Source organism: Barbatula barbatula, assembly GCF_947034865.1.
Source record: "Barbatula barbatula genome assembly, chromosome: 2".
In the NCBI taxonomy this organism is placed as follows: Eukaryota; Metazoa; Chordata; class Actinopteri; order Cypriniformes; family Nemacheilidae; genus Barbatula; species Barbatula barbatula.
In genome coordinates this window covers 31,858,266-31,881,241 of record NC_136767.1, presented here as the reverse complement: position 1 = coordinate 31,881,241, position 22,976 = coordinate 31,858,266, and the positions used below count along the sequence as shown (strand labels likewise).

Here is a 22,976-nt window from a genome sequence, read left to right as displayed (position 1 = left end):
ATGCTAAGATGTTTCTGTATGTCAAGTATTCTAAGTCTAAAGTTATAGTAAACAAAAATTGCTTACAATGCGATTATATTATTTACATTTCATTGAATTTCCCTAATTGATATTTTTTAAATAAAAAGAAAGATATCACTTCCACCATTTCATACACCAGACATGAACGAAGATTGTTTCTTTGTGTTTTTTGACAGGCGTTCGCACGGAACAAGACCTTTACGCACGTCTCATCGATTCAGTCACTAAACAGGTAAATCTCCTTCAGATTCTGTTTCCAAAAGTGGTGACATGCAAGAAATACTTTGCTGAATATTGCGTTGACGACTAATCTTTGTTCTCTGTGGTTCAGCCCATTACATATGAAGGACAGAACAAGAATCCAGAAATGTGCCGCGTTCTGCTGACTCATGAAGTCATGTGCAGGTTAGTTAACAACAAACACACAACAATTCACAACAGATTACCACCCTACTCAATTTAAATCTACTACCAAGATGAAATACGTAATCTAGTTTCAAGAATGACACCGGTCGACAAACATCAGAATGTCAAAAGCGTCTATCAGAATTGCATAAAAGCAAACCGACTCTTTTGTGCCTTTGCAATTAAATGCGGTTGACACCCACGCTTCTTTAACAACACAACACACGTGCCGATAAAACGCACCTGTCAAAGGACACGCTCTTCTTCTGAAAGCATGAAACGCATTCTAAATGTCACAGAAAGACACCAACCTGAGGCTCAACTTAATGTACAGGACCAGTACAAGTTCATTTCTGAGAGAGTGTTAAGCAGCTGGGCTGAGAGAGAGAAAGAGAAAGATGGGGACGGCGAGTGTCACATGAGACAGAAAGGACAGGGGGTGTGCGGCGGTGACCTCAGGCGTGGGGACGGCATCAGGGAGGGCAGAGGGGGAGTCCCGACCGGCTCTGCCCCCATTGTGTAGCCAGCAGATGCCCGAGTGGGCGCTCACAGCTGGTTAATAACGGAGCTGATGGGGACGGGGGTGCGGAGGGCAGGCGACACAGCTGGGGAGTGACTCTGTCTGACGGGGGGATCGTGGGCTATGGGAGAAATAGAAAGCATATAGGCAGATGGCCAAGGGTGGGGGGCACTTTTGTTATGCTGTTGTGTGTGTGGGGGGGTTGCACAGACAGAAGGGTCCAGTGATGGTGTGTGTGTGTGTGTGTGTGTAGGTAAGCAGGGGTTGAGTTTGATCCTTCACAATCAATGTGACAGATTGTTGGTCTCCATCGTAGTTGACGTGACGTTACGTTGCCTGTTATAATAAATCTTCTTTTTTTATGCACAGTCGCTGCTGTGAGAAGAAAAGCTGCGGCAATCGCAACGAGACGCCGTCCGACCCCGTCATCATTGACAGGTAAGTCCAACTGTTTTCATAAAAACATCTGGGATGTATGCGTTCCAAAGGTTTTGGTTATTTAAAGCCACTAGTAGTTGTATTCGTGCAAGCAGTGAGATTTAAAGAAAAGGAAATGCTAAGAAATTATTATATTGAGCGTCGTACCTTCAGCACAGGTATTGTCGCATGGCCGGGTTTCATTCAGCGTGGTCTTATGGGAATTCGTAACTATAAGATGGCTAATGCGTATGAATGTGTAGGATGTGAACCATATAGAAAAAGCTGTTATCAAGCCCCGCCCTTAAAGGGACAGTTCACCCATAAATACACATTCTGTCATCATTTACTCGCCCTCAGGTTGTTTCAAACCTGTATACCATCCGTTGTTCTGTCAAACAAATGAAATACAAGATATATATTTGTAAGAATGTTAGCGATTTTCAGTTCTGTGACATCACCACCATATTAGGAAAATAATTGTATATTTTGTTGTTCTGTTGAACACAAAGTGAGATGTATTTTGAAGAATTTTTGCCTAGTTAAATATTAACGAATTGCTGTGGGATTTTTTCGGTTTTCAGCACACAGCTAGCGTACTAGCTGGGGTAACATCGCCCGATAATCTCTTCGGGCGAAAACAATTGAATCAGTTTACATATTGATATATGTATTTAGAAACAATTAAAGGAACCATTCGTTTCAGTCATGTTGGGTTTTGAGAACACTTGAAACACAACTCATCGTTAAATATTTGAGCTTTTCACTCACGATCAGATTCATTAATCAGATTGTTCTCCGTTCCAGCTAACAGTGTTTACAAAGCGTCTCTGAGAATCTTTCTTGAAAGTAGAAAAAACGTACCGTCTGATTTTCCCAGAATTCCTAAGAGCCACAGCTGTTTTTATTCTTTACTCTGTGACTTTTCTTTCCTATCTCTCTCTCTCTCTCTCTCTCTCTCTCCTTTTTTATCTCTTCAATTCTGCCAACAAGGCCGGGTTTACCCAAAGGTTCAATAAAACGAAGGCCCTAAACATCCATTTTTGGTATCGACAGACTGTTTTTCTGTAGACGAACACGGCTGAGAAAATCGAACCGAAGAGCGCTTTTGTTGTCTTTACAGTGATGGCAAATTAAGAGGGTATATATCGTATTTACTTAAAGGGGATTGTATGTCAAAACATTAATGAGAAGCCTATTATGTAGCTTAGATTGAGCGCACACCGTTTCTAATATTCATCAAAAGATCCAAACCAACAAATGAGGTTAACATAAGTTGTTGAGGAGTTATAATAAATCACACTTAATTCTTTATTTTTCTTCCCCTGCTACCTATAACCCTTCAGTCTAATATTGATATAATTAGTCAGGCCCACCGGGTCGCCCCCCAACGCATGAGGGAATTGAAATCCCAAAGCACCGACGGCCCCCTCCTTTCTTAATCTGTGCCCATTTTGTTTGGACCTGCTGCTTGGTCTGTCTCTCTCTCCTCCCCCCTTTCTGACCCCTCACCCCCGCCCCGGCTAATCCTGTTATTAGTGAAAGGAGAGAGAATGGCTCTCAGCTGATCCTCAAGGAGGCTTTGGTCACATTATGTTGCTCAGAACTTTGCCTGCCGTTGATCGGTTTGATATGGACCGTATCGATGATGCTAAAGAGAACCGAGCGAATGCTTTACATCTGCTTTCCAACGTGACTTTAGGTTCCTTATGGCAAATTATAGTCTGCCAGGGCTTCAAAAAGAGTTTTAAAGAGCATTTGGTGCATGCATGTTGTACGGGGTAAAAATGCATTGGTAGATTGTGTCATGCAGAAGCATTGGTATTGTATGGGCAGCTAGTAAATCATGTATTATAGGGTACTTCTTCACTATGATCTCAGTAGTAAACACTTGGTGAACACCAGCTGGAGGGTTTGCAAATCAGTGCCGTGTTCAATAAACCGTGTGTTACCGGTGGGGGTTGAGAGGGTCCGAACGGGGAATCAATTCCTTGCAATATCTCTTTAATTGATTGTACATTCCGCGGGGTTATGAGCAAACAAACCAGAGAATCAAAATAATCAATAAGATATAATTTTGTCAATAGTTGGCTTTGTGACCTCCCCTCTGAAACATGCACACTTTAAGATATTACTAAATTGACCCCAAATTATAAGGTAATTTAGCACACAAGATATAGATAATGGTGATTAGTATTCAAGAGGCGAGCACATTTATATCCACGAAGTACTTTTCACAGTACATTTGTGCAGAATTCTGTGCCCGATGCAAATGTGGTGAAGCAAAAATGTGTTATGTGAAGAGAGAGAACGCAGAATTGATCATGAATGTAAAGTTTCCATGGTGACGGGGATGCCTGCATCTTTTACTTTGTGTATCGAACCTATGGTTTGTGCATGTGTGTGTGTGTCCCAGTGTGTGCTTGTGTGTGTGTCCGTGTGCGTCCGTGTGTGTGAGTCCATGCGTGTGTGTGCGTTTGTGTACGTTTGTGTGTGTGCGCTTGTGTGTATGTGCGTGTGTGTGTGCTTGTGTGTCCATCCATTTGTGTGCATTCGTGTGTGTGCTTGTGTGTGCGTCAGTTTGTGTGCGTTCGTTTGTGTGCGTATCGATGCATGTGCTTGTGTTTGCACGTGCGTCCGTGCGTGTGTCCGTGCATGTGTCCGTGCATGTGTGTATGCGTGTGTGTCTGTGCGTGCATGCGTGTGTGGGTCCTAGTGTGCGCGTACATGCTTGCATGTGTGCTTGTGTGTGTGTGCACGTCCGTGTGTGCTTGTGTGTGCGTGTTTGTCTGTGCGTGCGTGCGTGCATGTGTGCGTCCGTGTGTGCGCATACATGCTTGTATGTGTGCTTGTGTGTGTTTGAACGTCCGTGTGTGCGTGTTTGTCTGTGCATGCGTGTGCGTCCGTGTGCGTCCTTGCTTGTATGTGTGTTAGTGTGTGCACGTCCGTGTGTGCGTCCGTGTGTGCGTGTCCGTGCGTGCGTCTGTGTGTGTTCATGTGTGTGTGTGCTTGTGCGTGTGCGTCTGTGCGTGTGTGCGTGCTTGTATGTGTGTGTGTGTGCATGCTTGAATGCCTAAATTTCACTAATGAATGAAGCCCCCTGTTGTTAACCTGGCCCCTTTGTTTGTTTGTGTGTGTGTGTGTCTGCTAAGCAGTAATCTGGAGGGGATGAAATCCATCTGATGGTCTCCAGATAAATTCCTCAACATTCTCTCCAGATACTCTGTTGTTTATGTACTTCAGGATTTGAGATGCATTTCTCAGAGATCAGAGATTTCAGTCAACTAATCTTATATCGGAGAGGTGGCTAATGTTTACGAGAGATCTGTGTGTGTGTGTGAGATGAATCTGTCAGGACTCAGGGCACGGCGAGAGCTGATGGGACCATTGACAGCTTCTCAGCAGGCCCGCTGTGAGCCGTGTCAGTATCTCTCCTCCTCTTGATCCTTTCCAACACAGTTTCCCCTCCACTCTCCTCCCGTCTGCATGTGAGCACATTTGCTGTGCATTAGACACGGACATTAGGTTACAGCACCTCTGAAAGAGCCCAGATCCTCACGTTCTGTTTTCTTTTTTATTCATAGACATATTACAGCATTAGCGGCACTTTTTACTAGTTACAAAGTTGGCACGTTTAATTCAATATAAAAGTGCTGAGTGCTCAGATGTTGCTCTTTCATTGCTCGGGAGTTGGTTTTAATTTCGGTCTCAAATGTTTCTCATAAAATTGCTTACAGGAGAAATTAAAAACAGAGGAGTGTAAATGAATGTATGTTGTAGAGGTAAAATAATGAATTTATTGGGATTAGACGCAGATTAGCAAAGGTTTGCATTTCCATCTCATCGATGTCAAATAATTGCGAAAACTTTGCAAGCACTGGATTAGTCATTAGTTATGTGCATCTCTTCTTCTTTTTTTCTTCGTTGGAGACGTTCAAGTGAATGACTGGTGGCATCCTCCGTCTCTCTCACCCCCCATCACCATCTCAATTTGGAAACAGATGTTGTTTGTCAGATCCTATCATTACTGGCTAATTAAGCAGACATCTCTTCTTCTCTTCTCCTGCCTGACAGTTTCTTCTTCACACGCCGAGCGCTGCTTTTGTTTACTCACAGCCATGAAAGCTTTTCATTAGTTGTCTTAAATAACTGAACACACACACAATAACACACTGTACCCAGAAGAGAAATAACAGATTAAAGGGACAGTTCACCCAAAAACGAAGAGGAAGATATTTGGACGAATGCTTTTAACCAAACAGATCTCGACCCACATTGACTCCCATAGTAGGAAAAATCACTTTATTCATTTGTCTGTTGAACACCACTAAGACATTTTTAAGAATGAAAGACAGCAAAAAGTTGTTTTGACTAACTTTGCATTTGTTTACTACTATGGGAGTCAATGGGGGTCGAAATCGTTCTGGTCACAAGCTTTCTTCCAAATATCTTTATCTGTGTTCATCAGTACAAAGACATTTATACACATTTGGACTCGGAGGTGAGGAAATTATGACCGACATTTCATTTTTGGGTGAACTGTCCCTTTAACAATTGATGAGGAGACCAAATGGAAACTTTTGCTTCTCATGTGCGTCTCAGAGATTTCTCTTGAGAAAAAAGTCTCTCTCGAACGTCACCATTAGAGTTTCAGAAGAGATGTCAATGTGTCAAACTGAGCTCAGATTTGTCAAGTCTGCCATCAAAAGTCAATATTATTGAAGATCTGAAAAAGAACTCAAACATTCTCATCACATTTACTCACAATTGACTTTGACCGTCTACATACATTTTACACCTCCAGCAATGACTCTCTCGTTTGATTCAGTTTTAGCAATTTTAGGAAAAACGTCTTAAATGAAACGCAACTCCAATCTCAATTCTTCTGAGCCATGAAAGATCACTCAGAAATGCATTCTTCTGTTAAAAAGTGTTTTCAGGTAATGCAAGAGTCGTAGCTGTTATTTTTCTTGGCTGTAAAGGAGTGTGAAAGGTCTCGGTGTGGTATGTGGTGATGGAGGTATTGGCTTTTGGAGCCGGCGTGTGTGCGTGCCCTGTTAGCGGGGTCAGAGGTTGGGAACGTGCCCTGTTAACCCCTCGACCAGTCTGGCCCCAAGTCTGCCAGGGGATTTTGAGAGCGAGGGGTATTTATGACCGCCCCCAACTAACCCCTGCTACCCAACACCTTTAAAAATCCCCCCATCATCCGTCCTCTTCAACAACACGGTCTGTCAGGGCAAAGCAATGCAATTATTCTCATTCCGCTTTTTATTCATCACGGGTGTTTCGTTGATGTAATTTGACGAATACTTTGTTTTAAGTTTGACTTCAGGTTGTGAATCCGATCATTCATGAGGTGAAATACTCAGATATTTCTCGGCTTCGTATGAAGTGATATTGGTATTTAAAGCTGGATATTGTGGTGATGGTTTGTGTGAAACTCTCACACATGTGGTGTACAGTTGTTGAAGCGTTGCTTCTGAAGCCTGTCAGCGTTTCGATGGCGCACATCTGGTTTCCTAATTCCCCCCTCGCTGCTCCATGTCATGACACTGTTGTGTTTTTCTAAGATGGGTGGGAGGGCGTGAGATAGACGAGAGGAAACACTGATGAACGATGGTCCTGAATCTGAAATATCAACATTCTCTGTCTCCAGTGCTTTCACAAATTCACACGTATCAAACATAATGCACATCTTGTAATCTTGATTTTTTTTAAGGACAAATGAAATAAGTATGAATGCTTTTCATGCACGTTTTAGAATTTCAATCAAATACTAAGTTCATTAAAATATACACGATGTGCCTATACATGTTAAGATTATTAGGCCTTAGTACCTTTTCAAACATTCACGTTTATTTAGTCTGTAAGAGCCGAAATCAAGCTCTCAGTTTATTAAAATAACAATTCTGTCATCCTTTACTCAAGTCTTTCTCAAATCTGTATACATTTCTTTGTTTGGTTAAGAGAAAGATTTTTGACTCCCATAGTAGGAATAATGACTTTATCATTTTTTGTCCTGTTGGACACAAATGAAGATATTTTGAAGAATGTCCTTTTACTATTATGGGAGTCGATGGGGTCCAAGATCTGTTTGGCTACAATCATTCATCCAAACATCTTTTTCTGTGTTTATCCAAACAAAGAAACGTATTCAGATTTGGAACAACTAGAGACTTTTCATTTTTGGGTGAACTATCCCTTTAACTTGGTATATACCATTAAAAGTCCAATAAGGAGTAAGTGGGTTGCAAAAACAAACCAAACCCACAGACGAGCATGTTTTGGATTGATTTTCCGCTTTTTGGGATTGAAAAATATACTCACGAATAGCAAATTTTGCATGTGTGCTCTTATAGACTCATATATTGTGAATGGTCGTTGGTTGAAATGACCATTTTGATCAGATTTTGTGCGATATGATGTCACCTGTGTGTTCTTTAGATTTTCACTTCAGATTGTAAGAAAATGATCAACCACATTACAATAAGGTTCTTTTGTTAAAACTATATGAACTTAACGATAAATCAACAATATTTCTCATCTTAGTTTATGTTTATTGCAACATACATGGTTTATTGGAGCAATGGAGGTTTAATAACAATTAACACTGTGAAAACAGTTTGGATGGATTAAATCATCTCATGTGCTTTCACGTGGAAGTGTATGTTCATACGTTTAAAGACATTTCAAAATACAAAACTCAGTTCAATTGTATTTCTTTAGCATTGTTGCAAAAAATTTGTTAAAATAGTGCTATTCAAGATTAAATGCCAAAAAGAAAGAATAAAAGAGAGGAAAATGATCAAATATATATGAAATCTGTGAAAAATGTGTCCATGAAAAAGAATTTGTGCATATATTCAAATTCCTTGTATTCTTGTGACTTTGCTTCTTTGCGAGTGCAGATCTGTGTTTTAAGCGAGTATCTAGTCCCGTACAGAAGGGTTTAAACACACTTTTTTAAAAACTTTTCGGGTTAAGAAAGTTGTCACCTTCAGAAAGCGTGGACCCCTCGGCGAGCGGCTCGTGCGTAGTGTTGAGAAGCGGAGCAGATGCACACAAAGCCTTCTGAGGGGTCCGGTCACAGACGCCCCACTGAGCCACTGTGCAAACTGACCCCGCTTTTAAGATGACGGCCCGTCTTTTGTCTGTGTTTCCTAACCACTGATCCTGATGCGAGAATCAAGAGCGTTCAGACCGTAGATGAATTCATCTGGTGATGTCAGCAGACGACAGTCATCACGTATCCTCTAATACACAGATACAAGGGTTTTTAAAGGGATAGTTCATCCAATAAATGAAATCCTGCCTGAGAAGATATTTTGAAGAACGTTAATCAAACAACACAGAACCACTGTCGCATTTCTCAGAATATCTTCTTTTGAGTGTGTTTAAGTTGACATGACAACAATGAGAATCAGACGCTGTATTAGACTTTTGTAAATGACACGAGAGAGAGAGAGGGATGGTGAAGTAACAAGGTTGTCCTCATTAACTATGCAAGATGCCTTTAATTATGATGCAGCGAATGGATGCGTGGCAGAAGGTGCGAGGCATCGAGCCTCAGAGATTTGCATGTTAAGTGAGTGTGTGTGTGGGGGGGGTGACTAATGCATGTTAATGCGTGGCTGGACGACGTCCCGCTCGCAGCTGTGCGTTACAGTTTCATAATGGGCTGAAAAGTTGACGTTAAAGGTGGAAAGAGAGACACACACACACACACACACACAGGATTTAGATATTAAAAAGAGTAAAAAGTGCACTGAAGAAAACTGATCAAAAACGAATGTAAGTAAAGATGTTATTATTAGCACTCGTGTTTTAAAATGACTATAACTCCGCAATCATATGGTGAAATGTTAGCAAAATGCGCAAGCAGCTATTTCAGTGTCAGAAAGAGCAAACAAGTCCTTCTGACCTCTTTTCGGGGTTTAAATAGATACGAATGTCAGATTTTACATGCATGCTCTGATAGTGTCACATATTGTGAATTTTTAGTTCTTTGATGAGGTTTATTGGAATTTTTGGGTTTGCAAGAAAATTATGAAACGTTACATCTGTTAAACTTGGCTAAATAAATCAGTTAACATTAAGTAAGTCTGCACAATACTTCTGAAGCATTTATTTATTTAAAAATAATTATGAATAATTTTTTTTAAATCAAAAGTTAACATTTGTTGATGCACAATGAAGTTACAAAAACTAATGACAATATAAACAAACGAACGTGCCCTTAACTTCTGGTACACATTCACAAACGATAGAAAGAAAGCGAGAAGAACCGTTACTTGGCTAAACTGGTCTCTCCGATGTATTAAAGGGGTCATATTGCACGGATACATGTTTTTCTGTGTCTTTGGTGTGTGTGTCAAGTTACCCATGCATGTATTAGACACGTAAAATTGCAACCACAAAACAATTTCAAACAAAAGATGCATTCGCACTAATAGAGAATCCTCACCCAGACCACACCTCCACAAATCTACGTCATTTCGTGGTATGATTTGACTAAGAACGCCTAAACTTTGACGCAAGAAAGATGGGTGTACCTGTAAGTACAATTGCTATGGAACCTGATGTTCCAAATACGGTAAGAGGCGTTTCCGTCACACGCTTGCAGTATTCGACCAATCACTATACACTGGTTAACATAGCACACCTCTTAGCACAGCTTTTCAGAGCGATGAGCTTTTTAAAAAATCAGCATGTACATCTAAAACAAACCATAATATTTGTTTGAGCCGTGTCATATGACCCCTTTAAATTAAGACTGCGATACCAAGCTCAACCGCTATATGTCAATATACCATATGCTCTCTTTAAATGCGTCCAAACTACAGAAACCCATTCAACAAATTGTTTATTTGATTAAATGAACAGACAATAAAATTCAACGAATCGTATATTTGCTATACAGTTAAATAATAATACAAATTTACATAAATATAAATAATACAAAGTCGTTAACATATAACAATACTAATACTAGCCAAACACAGACCGGAATATCCTTTGATACTGTAAACATATTTTGTTTGTTGTACGTGTAGGGAATAAACCCGTCAGTAGAATATGAGATTACTGTGTTAATATGAATAAATTAAAGAATTGAACTTTTTATTACACTCTCTGTCTTTCAATGAATCCTCGTCTTGTGGAAAGTTTTATTATAGTTTTCAGTGCGTTTTCTTCTTTCTTTATGCATTGCTTCCATCATGAAGGGACTGACAAACATTTGGTATTCAGCTGTCTTTTGATTTTTGTGTCTTGCAGATTTTTCCTGAAGTTTTTCCTGAAATGCAATCAGAACTGTCTGAAGACAGCGGGAAACCCCAGAGACATGAGGAGATTTCAGGTATTCTGTCCTTTTTCTGTCATATCTCTCACTGCAGAAATCAACAACTGAACAGAGAATTAAGTTTGGAAATATCAAATCATTCGAAACAAGTTGTGTTAGATATCAACAGCTTTCAGCTTTTTTACTAAATGTGTCTGGTTTTAAAGACAATACACTTATTCTTTTTATATTACATTTTCATACAAATGTACAAATCAAATATAGCATTCCTTGTGTTATATGTTTTCAGTGAATGTAAAATATAAGATATATTTACTTGGATATATTTAAATATATCAAGTTGCTTTTGATTTTAAACGCTAGTTGAAATAAGGTGCAACTTTGCAAATCAAACAAACCAAAATTAATTTTTCATCAAGATATACATAGTTTCTGAAAGCACACGGTTTTGATAAATTGAAGGACGTTGTGTTATTGTTGATTTTCACAAGGCTAATTCCAACACAATGAGCTAAAATCCTTCATTTAAAGAGAGAAAGTGAGAGTTTTGAGAGAGCAGAAGCGTGAGGAAGAGAGCAGCGGTTCTTGAGGATGTTGTCAGGATTTGAGTGATGGGCTCCAGATGGAGAGGTCAGACTCTGTGACCCAGGAAGTGCTCACCGGGGACTCTGCTGCTTCACTTCCTCTCACTCGTCTTTCACTCTGTCTGACATTTCATCCCTCCATCCTCTTCTCCTCATCCTTGTTGTTTTTTCTGCACTTGGTTTTATTTCTTCTTCGCAGTGAGAAATGACTTTTCATGAGTCTCACGGCTCTAATCGCTCATACAGATGTGCTGCTCCGACCGTCTTCAGAAATGATTTTCTAAGCATATTTACAGCATCTCAGGGTTTCTCTCTCGTGTGTTGTCTTGAAGTCGTCTGAAGTGCTTTGTTTTCACTTTAAATTTTTTGTAATCTAAACAGCGACAAATACATTGATGTGCAATACTTACACAACCGCACAAAATAAACATGTGGGTTTTAATCCATAAATTCAGAGACTTGTCAGTACATTTTTTATCATCCAGGATGTGTAATTTTTTTGATATTTTGGATATAATCTTTTTAATATAGTCGCTAGAGTTCAGTATTATGAAACGAGATGTGTTTTTTGCACAGGTGGTTTTGACCACTACGGTCTGTGTGGACGGTCCTGTTTTAGCCATTTCTGACAACATGTTCGTACACAACAACTCCAAACATGGACGCCGCGCGCGCCGAGCGGATGCTGGCGAGACGGTGGAGACCAACATGGAATACGGTGAATATATGTCATTTAATAAGAGTTTTTTGAGAGTAGATTTGGGTACATTACAGTAATATTGAACATACACTGTAAACATTTTTGCTGTAGTTATGCAGCTAGTTACTTGCTGTAGATTTATATTTATCTCATTTATTGGCAACAGTTTGTTCAAAGATAAATGAAGATTAAACATTAACAAGTCTTTACCTAAAAAACGATAAAATAACAGCATCATGCAAAGCATTCTGAGAACCAAAAATCCACATAAACCTTTTTCTGTTTTTCTTTCTATTTTTGGTCCCCATGATGCTTTGGATGAGGCAGTTACTTTATCGTTTTTTTAAGATAAAGACTTGTTGGTGTTTAATGATCGTTTATTTTTTAATCAAATGTTGGCAGTAAATTACATACAGTTAATGTAAATCTACAGTCAGTTACTGGCAAACTAATTTCTACAGAATTCTGATCAGATCGGAGGATCATTAAAGTTTGTCTCTTCTCTCTACACCACAGCTACACCCTGTATCAAAGCCATCAGTCCGAGTGAGGGCTGGACCTCGGGAGGTGCTATGGTCATTGTCATTGGAGAACACTTCTTTGATGGTCTTCAGGTGGTGTTCGGCAGCATGCTGGTGTGGAGTGAGGTGTGTAGGATACAAATGAAAAAACGATAATTGTTTATTGTTTGGATTGATCATTTAACAGCTTGTGTTTGTGTTTACAGTTGATCACTCCTCACGCTATCCGGGTTCAGACTCCTCCCCGGCATATTCCAGGAGTCGTTGAAGTCACGCTGTCTTATAAATCAAAGCAGTTCTGTAAAGGAGCTCCGGGACGCTTCATTTACACAGGTACAAATACACCAAATATCAGAAATCTCGAGGGGGCGATTAAGAATGAATAATTTGAAAAAGCAAGCAGGAATAAAATCGAAAGAAGATCATACGAAAATGAAGGAGATTGAAGGAGAGATGTTTTAAACTCAAACTCTTTATGTTCACGTCCAGCGCTGAATGAGCCGACCATCGACTACGGCTTCCAGAGACTTCAGAAGGTCATCCCTCGACATCCCGGTGACCCTGAAAAACTGGCAAAGGTGAGTACACGTGGCTGTATGCACAGATCCCACATACACACAAACACATCTCAGTATTTCTCTCTGACGCTCATTTCTGTGCTTTAGGAAATGTTACTCAAGAGAGCGGCAGATGTTGTCGAGTCGCTCTACGGTAACTCCCCCAGCAATCAGGTAACCAATGAAACGCAACGACTGTTTGTTATCTACATAAAGAATATATAGTGTCTGGCATGAACAGCCAATATTGTGCATGTTTTATTAACTTGTGCATACCAATCAATTAGTTTGACTGTTTCTATATATAAACAATATCGCGTATGGGAGTGTTAAGCTTTGGCTTTAAGCATGACGCAAATTAAATGAATAAAAATACATTTTAATTGATTGACCTTATACATAGCTACGTATAAATTGTGAGCCTTACCTTGCAACTATTTGACTATGTAGCTAGTTCGTATAAATTCATACAATGTGAATTGCACAATACTGTAAAATTAATAGAAAAAACGTGATAATGAAGCCCCACCCCTAAACCTAACCTCTGGTACGAAAGCAGATTGTACTAAAATGTACAAATGAAATTGCACGACAGATTTATAGGAATTACGAGATTCTGTGAGATCGTGTCGAAATTGTGCATTAAATCAGTCAAGTGTGTTGAATGATAATGCTTAAACCGAATGTCCAACATGGTCTCACGGGACTTCGTAGCTGTTTTACGAAGCTGCACAAAAAAGAATGGTCACTAGAATAAAAGCAATACTGAAACCCCGCACTTAAACCTAATGTCACTTATGCGAAGGCATCGGTGCAAAATAAAAACGTACAAATGAGATCGTACGTTAAATGATGTTCTGAGATTCCGTAAGGCTGTGTCGAAATTGTGCAAAAATTCAGTCAAGTGTGTTGAAACTGTTGAAGGATGATGCTGTAACTGAATTTCCAACTAGTTGCTAATTCGTACGCATTCATATGTTGTGAATCGTACAAAAACAAACAAATAATAATGTTAATGTTTCCTTTGGTGTTCTTTCGGTGCAGGACATGTTGTTGAAACGTGCCGCAGACATCGCCGAGGCTTTGTACAGCGTGCCTCGACCCCACAGCCAGCTCCAGGCCATGCCCAGCTCCCCCGTACACGGCAGCGTCATGGGTCTCAGCTCGTACCCCACACAGCTTGCCGTGAGCATCGGCGAATCCATGCACGGCAGTGGCCAAGGTCAGACCCCTGATTACGCAGGATCATGTGATGGCTGAGATTTGACGTCCCAAATAATAAAACTTGACTTGTTTTTTAACCAAAGGTTACAACCGCAACTCCAGCAGCCTGTCCCCGCGGGGTTACCCGTCAGCCTCCACACCTCAGCAGTCTAGCTATGGGTCCAGCGGGGGGATGGGGGCCAGCTATGGGGCAGTCCCGATGAGCAGCCTGGGTGTCCCGGGGTCACCTGGCTTTAACAGCGCCTCTCCAAACAGCTCTCCTTATGCTAGTGAGTTTCAGACTTTTCATGAGCGTATACTTCGAATCAGTGATGACGCGTGTATGATGCGATCCACCTTTCTTTCAGTCATGCCATCCAGCCCCACTGTACCAGGGTCGAGTTCATCCACCTCCCTCTTGTCTTTCTCATCTTTCCCACCGTCAGCCAAACAAAAAAGTGCCTTCGCTCCTGTCCTGAGACCGCAGGGTTCACCTTCACCCGTCTGTCCCAACTCAGGAGGAAATAGCTTCAGAGGTGACGGCATTGATGGAGTTGTTGTGTTTCTGTGTTTTATGTACCTGCATGACGTCTAAACGTGTTTTTTTATATTTCCAGCAATGACCGGCCTTGTGGTTCCCCCAATGTAGAAGACAAACGTTTCCAAAAGCTCCACGTCCAGAATCACACTGTGACCGACGGCGTCGCCTTCTTGGAGGACACTTCAGATCTTCACAGTCTTGTCTGATCTCTTTGATAAGGAAGCAAACCTTCAGGAGTCTTCAAGATGTAGGGAGGAGTTTGCCATCGGGATGGCGTTTCTTCAGGGGCCTTCAACCAAACAAATACCAAAAAGAGGTTGAATTTCTTCGCGAGATTGAAGGATTCTCGTCATGTCTCAATAGACTCTTTACTAGTGAAAGGCAGAAAACAGGATGAGTCCGTTTACAGTCATTTTACAGATGCCAGAAATCATTACAGATGAGATTTACGTTACCACACATACAGATGATCCACAGTTTGAAAATATATATCAAGCATTTCATTTAGAGAAAATGTTTATTTAGGTTTAGGTTTATGAGGTGATTTCCTCACATATTGACTTATTTAATGCCCAAAAAATTATATAAGTTATATTTTTAGGTTAAGGACTAATATAAGAAACCTTAATTGTATTTGCTATTGTTTTGTTGTTATCTGTTTTTGTATGTGTTCTTCTGTAAACATTTTATATATTGTTATTAATATTAAAATCCAGTAGTTGTAGATTTTTTACAGACTTTAGTTTTTAAACACGTTTGTCGAGAAGTGTGTTCGAAAATGTTCAAAGACAATATCAGATCAGACCGCGTTTAACATTCAGTACGTTCTCATGAAGGACACCGCTATGCCAACAGGACAATGAAAGACACTTTTTGACATGTTTTTATATTATTTTTATGTATCTTCGCAGTCTGACGTGCTTGAGCAACATTTCTGAAGGCATTTTATTATTTATTAAAAAATATGTAGCAAACTGATCACTATACGTCAATTCTTACAAATATAAACATGTATTATTAGTTGGTTGTGTTTGTTGAGTTGGTTGTTGAGAAATAGTCAAATAAGTCATGGTGTACACTTTAAAATGCAATTCAATGATTTTACTAGACAAATGAAAACAAATTGCTTTAAAATGAAAAAGGCCTAAAGCCTCCTGACCTTAAACCTTGTGTGTCAAAACTACATACATATTTCATCTCTAACAAGAAATACAGACTTTATTAAGTCATTAGTGTAAAAAGAATCTGTTTTATTAATGCACTGCACAAATCTTTGTGTTCTGATGCGTTTGTGTAATGCATTGGACCCGAATAACCATTTCTATTGAACGAAGCATGTGAAATTCACCTTTATATCAATTTAAATCAATGTAGCCCAATATTCTGCAATCTCATCGAGGGATGTTATGTGTTAATGTCAAACCTGAACTTTCTGGACGAAATGAATTATGACTAACGGTTGTGCCGTTGTGGATTTCAAGAGGAATATTACATTATTCAATTGTGTTTTGCAAAAAATACAGTTTAGATCAAACAGATAAAATAACAATGAAATACAAATATGGGGGAGAGAAATGAAAGACAGAAAGTTATGAAATACAATGTTATTACTACCAACTGAAAAATATGATTTTTGCTGCTTGTCCAATTTGATTAATTTAAATAAGTTAAATCAACAACACAATCACAACATGGTTAAATGAACTTAATCCCTTCATGTTGGCACTACATACATGATTTGTGTCATGTTAACATATAGGCATTTGGCAGATGCTTTTATCCAAAGCGACTTTTATACATAGGTATCTGCAATCCACTGAGATCAAACCCACAACCTTTGGTTGTTAATGCTCTTACCACTGAGATACAGGAAAGCTCATTAACATTTCATTGTTACAACCGAGCCGAGGATTTATATTTCCCAGCATGCTTTGCTTAAGACTGCAATTATTTTCTTAATTAAGTGTTGTTTTGTGTGTTTTTCAGAAAAGAGAAACACTTATAGGTGTTCTTCATTTATGAGCATTAGTGGGCGGTTACATTTTTTTATTAGAATTTCTGTTAAGCTCTGTTAACTTCATATCTTGTTAGAGATCAAAGAAATTTGTCTGTCACAGTATCTAAAAACATTCTGTTAAGAACTTTAAATGAAAAAATGAAACGTCAACATATAAAAAATCAAGATGGGTCAACAAACATAAACTTGGCAACTTAATGAAATGATGCCGAGCAGACTTTATAATTTTATTATGTGCACCTGATGTACATCATTTTTCCATCATGTTAATCCATCAGATGTATTTGTTCAGTGTGTGCATTAGGTCTCTGCTGATTTGGGAATGCATCGATTCTGAACCATTTCACTGCTCATGAAAAATACCTGTTATTCCATCTGAAGACTCTTCATTGCTTTATGTTTGAACACCAGGCTTTTGTGACACATTTGGCAAATCCTTTTTAGGGTCCGTTTTAACTCCTCACACCTCCTCACGGTGTCCCATGGGCATCAGCGGAGTGGCTTGACAGATGGAACAGACAAAAAGAAAGAGAGAAAGAAAGAACGAAAGAGCTCCCATGTGTATTTCCCCCAAACAAAAACAATCTCTCTCTTTTTCTCTCTGTCACACAAACGTTAACAATTTCCACATCTACTTTCATACTGACATGTTTCTTTAGCTTACTATTTATAAGGAGTACAATATGATTAGTAGAAGAGTAGAAGACTTTATACAAGGCTGTTCACATGCTTAAGACCTCACCTTGTGACATTACTATTAATATAAGGGGATAGTTCACCCAAAAATGAAAAATCTGTCATCTATTATTCATCCTAATGTCTGTCAAACCGGCATGACTTTCTTCTACAGAACACAGAAGAAGATATTTTGAAGAATGTTGATAGCTAAACAACCCTAAAGCCCATTGACTTCCATTGTATGAACAAAAAACCACAGAGACATCAAACTATCTTCTTTTAGACATTATATGATGATTTAAAAGAGTGCATGCGGGAGACTTATACGTGAATTGGGTTGCCGGTCGAGAGGTAAATGAAATTCATCCTGACAGCAGATGGTTGTCACACAATAGCCGGAGAGAAGCTGGACGGTTAATTGACGTGAGGTTTGTTGGGTCATCAATCACTCCGAACTGTGAGATGATGTCACTTTATAGCACTTATGTAAAAGCATGGATTACTGCCTGCCGTCGTGGAATAATATTATTATTAGCTCTGTTTAACTCACCCTCACTGATGAGCACTAAGTAGTGCAGATAACAGTTTGGGAGGGATTGTTGGCAACACATTAAGGGGGTTAGAGGATCAATAGCCGGAGGCACGCCCTTTAAACAGCTTCCATTCAAGACTAGCAATTCAATCCCATTAACTAAATAAAAGATGTTTGTGTTAGTAAAACAATACAATTGCAATAGGTAAAATGAAGGTTTTGCAAGAGTCATGTATTTTTGCTGCCTCAAATTTTAAGTATAATGAAACTAGAATTATCTTTTTTCGAAATGCTATTTTTAATCTCAACTATGAGTTGCTGTAACTTAAATAAGACTGAAAATAAGATTTTGTTGAGTTGAAAACATCATGACTTACGGATCACATTATTTTAAGAGATGAAATGATTTGAGTTTGATATTAAAACATTCTATAAATCTATGTTGCTATATAAAAAAAGTTTAATGTAAAAGGAAATCGTCCATTTAAACTAGACTGTTTAAAACACAAAATCAAAAAGCTGACAGTTTCGTGTGATGAAATATGCAGGAGCATATATGATCTGATTATCCATTAATTAAAAAAGGCTGTGGATGTGCATAAATTACCTCCTCATTAGCATATCAATTAGATGAATCAGAATTAATGTAATTAAAGGGCAGACAGAAGCACCTGCTGCCTCGGTTTACCTTCATATACATACGTGTGTGACACGTGTGCCTGTCAATCATTTTTCTCTTTAGTTTGTTTCTCTATTAAGGAATTTCTTATTTGTGGGCGTTAAGGTGAGAATTTATATCTATTGCATTTTTCATTTATACAGAAAAACTCAATTTTAATATTTCAATAGTTCAATTTTTCATATTCTGTGCTTTTCTCAATGAATCATCACTGTTATGGCTCCATCTGCTGGCCATAAGATGTGCAAGTAATGAAGTCTTATTCTCTTTTGTGTCTCACACATGGATGTTATGTTAAATAAGTGATTTTGTATTGAATTTAAAAAGTAAAGTAAAGTAAAAATCACAGGAGAGTGATGTTAGACTATATCACGTGATGCTTTAAGAGGCGTGGGCACCTGTGGATCTACTTATCTGAGTTCATTCAGATTTGTAGGGAAGTTCAAGTTTCTAAATTTAAGGGTTCACTTACTTCCTTCACTTACTAAATTGACTACTCAACATTGCTGATATAAATTACACTACGTTATGCATCAATATCATTGTTTGGTATGACCTCACCGAACAATGCTTGTTTATGGAAATAAAATTCACGTTTTTAATCGACTAACAATTTAATGTCAGATTTGGATTTACATCGGAAAACACGTGTTTCAAATCTTGCCATATTACGTCCAGTTCATTTGTCACACTGCAAGTGGAAGGTCAGGTTAACTGCATTGCATTGTGGGATACAGTATTCCACAGCTCATAGTTCAGGGGTGAACCTTGTTGTGTGACCGCTGACTGCACATTTATAGACATGTAGAAGGTCATCAGTGCATTCTGTGGAAATGCAGTACGTTCATTGGGACTTGATTTGGTTTCACCATGTCATATGGTAGAATAAAGCAAGATCAACTGGTTTTCCATCAGGTTTTTGTACTTGTATATTTTGACTCATTGAAAATATAGGCAGGTCCAAGACCTGTTTCAGACAGGTTTAACCGCAGTCTCTGGCCTGCGGGCAAGGCACACACATATCAGAAGACAAAACTATGCACAGGATTCATTCTCACCTGCTAACGTCTACACATGTCTATACAAAAAGACATTTATTTACATCGTATTTCAGTGTATGTGTCTTTAGTTTATCATCATACTGACTTTTATATTTATTATAAACATTTAAAGTTTTATTTAATGAACACTGCATATAGGAATTTATAGTCTGTCTGATATTTGACCTGTGTTTTGACTTGCATAACCTTATAGTCAATCTTTTCTTGTTCATCTGCTTTGTAACAATGAAAATTGTAAAGAAAAGTTATATAAATAAAGCTGATTTACTCTGCAACACTATGGGAATTCTACTACAGTTTACTATAGTTATTACGCAAGCACACTACAGTAGTTTCTCACGTGGCTAATAGAAATAAGAAAATTAACAAAAATATATTTAGTAAGACAACATTGCAAAAAGCATTAGCATTAATTATTTTCAGTGGTTATTAATTAAGCTCAAATTGTTCACATGAGATTTTCAGTGTGTTTATTGTAAAAGTGTGTAGATATAATAGTAAATGGCGTGAATACTGTAATCATAAATAAATAATACAAACCTTCAATGACATTAGGAGGTGGGGCCAAAGACTATAGATTTGAACAGGACGGTGGACAGTCGTTGCTATGAATGGGGGGAAAAGTGCAACGCTCTAGCGAAGGAAGTCCCGCCTTAAAGTGAAAAGACCAGCCAATCATCAATCGCTAAAGACAGGCTCTTAAGCGCGCGCAGTAGCTGGAGCAACATATAATAGTGCTTTTTAGCACAGTTTAATCTTACAAAATAGAGATAATCTGACGATTGACATCGCGTTTATTAGCTGCTCATAAATGTGTGGTTTTATTGCGACATTAGCGAGCGATTTAAAAGATAACGCTCTTTCCTAATTCAGGTAGATGTGACTTGCCCTCGTAAGACGGAACAATCTGCCCGGAAGTGTTGCGAATATGGCTGTCGAGTGACGTGTCTGTCCACAAAGGGCCTTTGGTTGGATGTCATCCGCCCTAAAGAATAGAACCGCGTTCCCGTCGCGTCTCGCGATATCGTAAAAGTCACCAGCGTCTATAAATCGGGACGTTTTGTTGGCGTTGGCGACCAGCAGCCGGTGTTAACGGGGTTTGTGTCGAGTGAAGAGCATCAGCCGCGTCACGTCACGATGAACGAAACCGCGATCTCGTTCGCGAAGGATTTCCTGGCCGGTGGAATCGCCGCCGCGATCTCGAAAACCGCCGTCGCTCCGATCGAGAGAGTCAAACTGCTGCTGCAGGTACGAGAGTCGTGGAGTGAGACATTACGCGTGTTTCTCGTTCGTCGTTATGTGTTTAATTGTTATTGTTTGATTGTTAATAAAACTACGTCGTCATACTACACAGTTAAAGCGTGACCACTGTGGTAAAACTACGCAGTACGCACGCGTATTACGGTATTTGTATGGCGTAACTTTCCTTCGTTTAATTTTTTCCAAATACGACAGTTAATCTATGGTTTCTGTTGTATTTGTGTGATTTGCTCTGGTCTGACTTGAATTTATGAAGAAATGTAAATACCGCTCAGGTTTGGCTATAAATACGGTGTTAAACCGTGGTTACAGCAATAAAACCGTAGGCGTAAGAACGTAAACCGAGTTTGTCGTTAATCTACCTCGGTATTTAATATTGTGCGTAGCTTTATTGATGACATGCTAACATGTAAGGGCACGGTGTCCTCTAGCTAGTGTTCCCCGGGTGGAGGGGACATGACACTGGTGGGTGGGCTTTAGGAACAGTGGTCACAACACAAGGTCACGACCAAGACCCCATGTTATTCTGCTTATTCTTTAGGATAACAGACCTGAAGTATAAACATCCTTATATCGAGGATTAAAGCATCTTTTTGATTTCTGACAGGTCCAGCATGCCAGCAAGCAGATAACGGCGGACAAACACTACAAGGGTATTATTGACTGTGTAGTGCGCATTCCCAAGGAGCAGGGATTCCTGGCGTTCTGGAGAGGGAACTTGGCCAACGTCATCCGGTATTTCCCCACACAGGCCCTCAACTTTGCTTTCAAGGACAAGTACAAGAAGGTTTTCCTGGACGGCGTCGACAAGCGCACTCAGTTCTGGAGGTATTTCGCAGGTAACCTGGCCTCAGGTGGAGCGGCCGGAGCCACGTCCCTGTGTTTCGTCTACCCGCTGGACTTTGCCAGGACCCGTTTGGCCGCTGATGTTGGCAAAGCTGGTGCAGGGAGAGAGTTCAAGGGACTCGGCGACTGTTTAAGCAAGATCTTCAAGTCTGACGGTCTGAAGGGCTTGTATCAGGGCTTCAATGTCTCTGTGCAGGGCATCATTATCTACAGAGCCGCGTACTTCGGCATCTACGACACGGCCAAAGGTGGGTTGAGTCGTTTGGCTCAGAGCGGTGTTGTCTTGTAGTCCCTATTGTTTTTTTTGTCTCGTTATGTCAAATGGTTGATTTAAAGATGTTTGTTTTGCAGGAATGTTGCCTGACCCCAAGAACACGCACATCATGGTGAGCTGGATGATCGCTCAGACCGTCACTGCAGTCGCTGGTCTTACATCGTATCCCTTTGACACGGTTCGTCGGCGTATGATGATGCAGTCTGGTCGCAAAGGAGGTACAATAAAAGCATTAAAGTAATTTTTTTTGCATTTGGATACATATGCTATATATATGTAATTGTGCTTTAATTTTTGTTATTAGCTGACATCATGTACAGCGGCACAATCGACTGCTGGAAGAAGATCGCTCGTGATGAAGGAGGGAAGGCTTTCTTTAAAGGTGCCTGGTCTAATGTGCTGCGAGGAATGGGCGGAGCCTTCGTGCTGGTTCTTTACGACGAGCTCAAGAAGATCATTTAAATTTTAACATCCGTCACTGAAACTTGTTCAAACATGTAATGCATCTGGTTGGACTTCTGCCATATGCGGCCTGACTAGTATCACACTACTAGTGGTGTTGCAGATGATTAATGTATGAAAGAAATGCTTTATTTTTCCTCTCCAGAGTTCCCGTCACTGGTTACTGTTGTACCTTGAAGCCAAAACTGAGCACCTTATCTGTTCTCCTGTCAGTCTGTTTTTAATTCTGACTTGAATAAAGTCGTTCTACTGAAAACTAAACGCGTAATCTGTCATTTCATTCCTATTGGTGAACTGGAAATTTGTGTCATTTTGAGCCCCCAATGCAAACATGATGGCATTTTTATATCAAATTGTTTGTTGAACGGAAGAAAGTCATGTACATCTGTGATGGTCT

The 22,976-nt window shown here is 39.6% G+C and overlaps 2 protein-coding genes across 2 annotated transcripts; both read left to right on the top strand.

Annotated features, from left to right (window-relative positions):
* The first annotated feature begins 355 nt into the window (after nucleotides 1-355).
* On the top strand, nucleotides 356-15,747 carry ebf2 (EBF transcription factor 2). The gene is made up of 12 exons (XM_079474106.1): nucleotides 356-426; nucleotides 1,316-1,384; nucleotides 10,640-10,721; nucleotides 11,825-11,966; nucleotides 12,465-12,595; nucleotides 12,676-12,802; nucleotides 12,959-13,047; nucleotides 13,135-13,200; nucleotides 14,071-14,248; nucleotides 14,334-14,519; nucleotides 14,598-14,765; nucleotides 14,847-15,747. Exons 1-12 carry the CDS (start codon nucleotides 389-391, stop codon nucleotides 14,876-14,878), a joined length of 1,308 nt encoding a protein of 435 aa, XP_079330232.1. The 5' UTR covers nucleotides 356-388; the 3' UTR covers nucleotides 14,879-15,747.
* Nucleotides 15,748-20,341: 4,594 nt separating this feature from the next.
* Nucleotides 20,342-22,845, top strand: LOC306911617 (ADP/ATP translocase 2). The gene is made up of 4 exons (XM_079487081.1): nucleotides 20,342-20,985; nucleotides 21,605-22,091; nucleotides 22,195-22,335; nucleotides 22,422-22,845. The coding sequence occupies exons 1-4, from the start codon at nucleotides 20,875-20,877 to the stop codon at nucleotides 22,577-22,579; spliced, it is 897 nt and encodes a 298-aa protein (XP_079343207.1). The 5' UTR covers nucleotides 20,342-20,874; the 3' UTR covers nucleotides 22,580-22,845.
* Nucleotides 22,846-22,976: the final 131 nt, after the last annotated feature.